At 37.9% G+C, this 5,898-nt stretch overlaps 1 protein-coding gene across 1 annotated transcript; it reads left to right on the top strand.

The window, feature by feature from the left end:
* Positions 1-4,516: 4,516 nt before the first annotated feature.
* On the top strand, positions 4,517-5,412 carry LOC124081617 (large ribosomal subunit protein eL8). The gene has a single exon (XM_046427836.2). The coding sequence runs from the start codon at positions 4,532-4,534 to the stop codon at positions 5,330-5,332; it is 801 nt and encodes a 266-aa protein (XP_046283792.1). The 5' UTR covers positions 4,517-4,531; the 3' UTR covers positions 5,333-5,412.
* The last annotated feature ends 486 nt before the right edge of the window (positions 5,413-5,898 follow it).

The raw sequence follows: 5,898 nt of genomic DNA, 5'->3' as shown, positions 1-5,898 counted from the left end.
TGACCAAGATCGAATGTTTAGAGCTAGTTTTTGCCCTCAGTGTCACCACACAATTAAAGGCCTTACTCAGCCTCCTTTTCCAATAGAATGGGCTCCTTCAAATTTTACCAGATGGACACAGGAGAAGGCCTTTCATCCCATTCGCCAAGGCCCTCCACTGGTTAGAAAAAAAGTATATCAATCCAAACTGGTTGCATTTAATGCTCCATTACATTTTATTTTGTCTAGGACCAGTAAAATCCTAGACCAGAGGCTTGGTGGTTATATTGAAATGGCATCTGAAAGACAAATAAATTTAACCACTTCTTCAGGTCCTTTATTGGATGATTCTAATCCTGAGGGGTTTCTTTTAGAGGATGCAGATTTAACCTTGTTGAGTGATGACTTTATTCCTGAGGAGCTTTTCATGGATAATCCAGACTACTTTTAACTAGCTCTCTTCTCCCATTCAGTTAGTTCTAATTAAGATCATTGTTACATCTATAATCATTAGTCTGATGTTATATTTGCAAGATGAAATGTAATCTCTAGACTTGTATTTAAAAGGCACTATCATAGTGCTAGCTTAAGTAATTATAATTTAATATTGATGTAAAGGGTAGAGAACAATATACTTTTGTCACTTATTGTAGGTTTGTTCTTAGAGCTTTCAAAAATATTTTAAATAAGTATAATTTTCTCTGAGTTATTTCAGGGCTAATATCTGACTTGTGTACATTGCCTTCATAAAATTGTCTATAAACTTATGTGAAACTTACATCACTTGAACATAATTTAACAATTCCTATGTGTTTCTTATATTTCTGAGGATTATTACCTTAGTATTAAGTATAACAGTGTAGAATGGGGTAATTTAACTCTACTAAAAACATCAGCCAAATACAATGGCTTAAAATAAATATGTATATACAGTTGCTTAGTTGTATAAGAATTTTCTTCTACAGTTTCTACATTCAAACCACATAAGATGACCAAAGCACATCACAAATGTTATAGTTGTGGTAAAGGTTATAGGGAAGGGGGGGTGATTTGTATGTATGAGTGGATTCCAAAGTATAAACAGTAATAACACACCTCTGACCCTTATGGATATGTAGAAGTTTGTTTTGTTTGTTTTCTTCAGATTACTTTTAGAAGACACGAAAAAGATACTTCCCCATTTCTGTCTTAATGGAATTGCTTTTAATAACTCAACTATTTAGATATGATTTTCCAGAAAGTGCTTCAGAATTCTATTTTAGACCCTATGGGAGAAATTTCTTGTAATCACAGAAGTGTCAATACTTTCTGTAAGAGCTCGCTGACATGTAATAATATCTGAAGTTGCTTAAATTTAAGATTGTGTCTAATCATGTTGTTTCAAAGCTTTACTCTTCTTTGTTTTCAAAGTTATTCTTGCCTATGAATTAAAAATATATGCTTACAGATAAATTATCAGTGAGAATGCCTATTTCTTTTTTCATGAAAAGTATTTATGGCCATCAATATTTTTAAGTTCATTCTTTGTTTTATATTTAGTATAAATGAAGAAGACATGAAAATGTCTTCTCATTCTTCCATTTATTGAATCATTTAATAAATATTGAGTTCCTACTGTGTATCTGTTAAGCTCGAATTCGGGACCCACAAAGACCACCAGAGACCCAAGATCGATGTAAGCAGCAAAGAGGTGTTTATTGCGAGCTAGCTCTGTCCTCCGCGCACACACACAGCAACTGGTGACACTGAGAGGCCCCGAGCCCAGGGTTTGCAGCATTTTTATACATTTTTTGGAGAGGGCAGGGTCTTCACATACATCATAGCCTCTTTTAGCAAATCATCACACACCACGGGAAAATCAAATAATAACTCTAAAACATGATTAGCACATTCACTGGTGGGAACAAGTTGGGTAGGGGTGATTGGTCAGTACAAAAGGGGTATTCATTTGAACTGATTGGTTTAAGCCAAGAGGGGTGTTCCTGCTGAACTACATGGTTTCCCAACTTGTTATCAACCACCATAAACTCCTGGGAGGGTCATCTGGCATCCCAGGTATTTCCCTGTCTCATGCTGATTGGCGGCTGCTAGGGGCTGCTATGGGTCTCCACCTAGCCTGACTGAGTCAGGGACACCTTGGGCAGCAAATCTGTCCTGTTATTTGTAGATAAACAACTTATCAGGGTGGGAATGTGCTTAGGAGTGCTCTGTGGGTTTTTCCAAGGAATAAGGTCATGTCCCTTCCTTGGACAGACTTTGCTCTGAGGTAGAGGCTGGTTTTTCATATCAATCACCAAAGCACGCACAATCCCTTCCCTTAAGGTATTTAAAAATACAGTGATAGAGGGCTGGGGTTGTGGCTCAATGGCAAACTGCTTGCCTAGCATGTGTGAAGCACTGGGTTCGATTCTCAGTACCTCATATCAATAAATTAAAAAAAAATAAAGATCTTTGACAACTAAAAAAAATATAACGGTAGAAACAATTAATATTCAAATGATGACACAAATTGACATAAAATTTCAACTCAGATAAAGTCTATAAGGAGAGTTTCCCAGAGCTTTGGATTTGGCTGAGTCAATGACACTAATATGACATTCGAAGCTACACAGGATTTGAACAGGTTAACAAGTGCAGGAAGAACATTCTGGCCAGAGGTCATGTGCATAGATCTGTAAGACAAAATAGAAAGGGAAAAGAATATGAAAAGATTCTGAGAGGCTGAGACAGGGTCATTATGGTTTGAGCATGGAATAACTTGAGGCTGCACAACAAGGTAGGAGCTAAAGCATTTGGGAAATTTAGACCTCATTCAAAACTTCTCTCTTGATCCTAAGAGCAAAGGGAAGCCAAAAATCATCTGTACATCATTCTCCTGAGTTTCATGGCCGACATAATTTCACATTAAAATGGTAATGTTCTTTTGAAGTCTGTCAGGAAAACCTTAGGGAAATTGACTAAAGTTTATCACTTTGAAGAAACCACAATGGCAACTGATTACACAGCACTTACTATTGAGTTAGTGTTTTAAGACTTTTTCATATACTAATGTGTTTAATCTTCCCAGTAATACCCTGAGGCAGGTCCAATAATCATTACCTGTTTTCAGATCAGGAAACAAAAGCACAGTGACCTTGAGTAACTTGCCTAAGTTCAGTTCTTAAATGGCCAAACTGAGATTTGAGCCCTCCATATTAAGTTTATTTCACATTAGTTTTGAGAAAGGAATGTTAGGGATTTTTACGGAATCCTAGCTTTCATAAACTGACACATGAATATCTGGGACCTGAATTTCTTGTGTTCAGCTACTTAGCTTCCACATTTTTAACTGGAAAATATTAATAACTTGAGAAATGCATAGGATTAGTTGAAGACTACATTAAAAATGATACATTATAGACACATTAAAAACAAAGAAGTTAAAAGTCAGAGTAACAAATAAATGAAACAAATATATTTCAACCTTTAGAAAATTAGTAGCTTGGGATAAAAATATATTGTACTTTGAATTTAATTATAACTTATGAACATGTATTAATATGTACTGTTATCATTAAATCTCTAGTGAATGTGTGCAGAACATTGTATGATAATGCATTGCAGGGTCAAGGGAAGTTTCATTCTTGTGCTGGTATTTGAAAAAATAAAATAAGTTATTGTAACTGTCTTTCCATTCTCAAGTTATTGGTATATTGTAATTAAGTGAGTTCTTATTTTCAGAAGGCCGCGATGATGAAAAAGTAGAACCTAGAGATCGATTTTTCAAAATTCTGATAAACATAATTGTAATTACTTTTTTACCTGTAAGGTCATGGGTTATAGTTTCACATTGAAGTTATTTTTAAAAATCTTTGACACCTAAAACTACACATAATTTTACCTAACATTTTATTGGCAATATCAAACAGATCTAGATAATAGGTTGATTAGCTTTATGGAACTGACATATCCCAACAAAAATAGACACTGACAGTCAATCATTTGGGTCTATACAGATGAAGATTTCCTGCTTGTATACCATTATTCTTTTACCAACAAAAGGTCTCCTTTAGAAAAGAATTTCAAGCTGATTACTGATTATCAATTACCTTAGTGGGAATGAAAAAGCAGATGGCCTGCTTTCATCTGGTAAACTTTTCAATGTTATACTGACATTTTTCAGAGAGAGAGTTTTTTTGTGTGCGCATGAAACTTAGTTTCTAATTTTCTATTGGCTTGTTCTGTCTCTTCCTCTACTTATTTCTGCAATTATTGCTATACTAAGCAGTTGTAAATTATGTATAATTATGTATTTTAATGCTGAAACACATTGGATCAATGATTGAGCAGACCTTTGAACTGACGCCTGGTATGTTATATTTAAATATATTGATCCCTAGAAGTCTGCAGTGTAATTGCTGCAAAATCTGTTTGAATAACTTATAGTGAGTAGTTATGAAAATGCTTTCACTATAAAACGCAAGGTGACATGGCTGGGTAAAATTTATATGTTTCAACCTAATATCCATTGTGACAGTATTAAGAGGTGGTATCTTGCCTCCTGCCTACCAAGATGCCGAAGGGAAAGAAGGCCAAGGGCAAGAAGGTGGCCCCGGCCCCCGCCGTGGTCAAGAAGCAGGAGGCTAAGAAGGTAGTGAACCCGCTCTTCGAGAAGAGGCCGAAGAACTTCGGCATCGGACAGGACATCCAGCCCAAAAGGGACCTTACCCGCTTTGTAAAATGGCCCCGCTACATCCGGCTGCAGCGGCAAAGGGCTATTCTCTATAAGCGGCTGAAAGTGCCTCCTGCGATTAACCAGTTCACCCAGGCCTTGGACCGCCAAACAGCCACCCAGCTGCTTAAGCTTGCCCACAAGTACAGACCTGAGACCAAGCAGGAAAAGAAGCAGAGGCTGTTGGCCCGGGCTGAGAAGAAGGCTGCTGGCAAAGGGGATGTTCCCACAAAGAGACCACCTGTCCTTCGAGCAGGGGTCAATACTGTCACCACCTTGGTGGAGAACAAGAAGGCTCAGCTGGTAGTGATCGCGCATGATGTGGATCCCATCGAGCTGGTTGTCTTCCTGCCTGCCCTGTGTCGCAAGATGGGAGTCCCTTACTGCATCATCAAGGGGAAGGCTAGGCTGGGACGTCTGGTTCACAGGAAGACATGCACCACTGTTGCCTTCACACAGGTTAACTCGGAAGACAAAGGAGCTCTGGCTAAGTTGGTGGAAGCTATCAGAACCAACTACAATGACAGATATGATGAGATCCGTCGCCACTGGGGAGGCAACGTCCTGGGTCCAAAATCTGTGGCTCGCATTGCCAAGCTGGAAAAGGCAAAGGCTAAAGAACTCGCCACTAAACTGGGATAAATGTATGCTGTTGCATTTCTGTACATAAAAATAATAAATTGTCCTTCATCCAGTGTCTTGGACTGAAGGCAATAAATGTGTTTCAGGCAGTAGCAAGGGCATGCCCAGTAACATGAGAGCTTTAGAAACTCATTGTGTAACTTGCATGAAAAGGCTGTATATAGCAGTAAAATGCTCAGAAACCAAGCCAGGGTTTTGTGATTGACCAGTCACTGTCTTATTTAAGGTAGCAATGAATGTGAGTCTATAAAGCATTTATTTATACTGATAATACATGATCCAGTAAAATCAAGTCTCTTGAAATGCCATCTATGCAGGAAAAAAAAAAAAAAAAAAAGAGGTGGTATCTTTAGGAGGCTTTTGGGTCATGATAACCCCAACCTCATGAATGGGATTATAGCTCTTATAAAAGTGTCCCCCTGCTCTTTTTCACCATATGAAGACACATAGAAGGAGCCATCTCTTAACAAACGGCACTCCAGTCACCAAATTTGTTGAAGTCTTGATCTTTAACTTCCTAGCTTCCATCACTGTAAGCATTAGGTCGGTGATGGCGACTTGGTGGT

Source organism: Marmota monax, unplaced genomic scaffold, assembly GCF_021218885.2.
Source record: "Marmota monax isolate L192 unplaced genomic scaffold, Marmota_monax_Labrador192_F-V1.1 WCK01_AAM20220418_F8-fsc00067, whole genome shotgun sequence".
NCBI lineage: Eukaryota > Metazoa > Chordata > Mammalia > Rodentia > Sciuridae > Marmota > Marmota monax.
The sequence above is the reverse complement of the archived record's forward strand: the minus strand, read 5'-3'. Positions and strand labels throughout refer to the sequence as shown.

Excerpts from the sequence above, each read along its gene's own strand:
- LOC124081617 (XM_046427836.2), top strand. The coding sequence starts at position 4,532 with ATGCCGAAGGGAAAGAAGGCCAAGGGCAAGAAGGTGGCCCCGGCCCCC.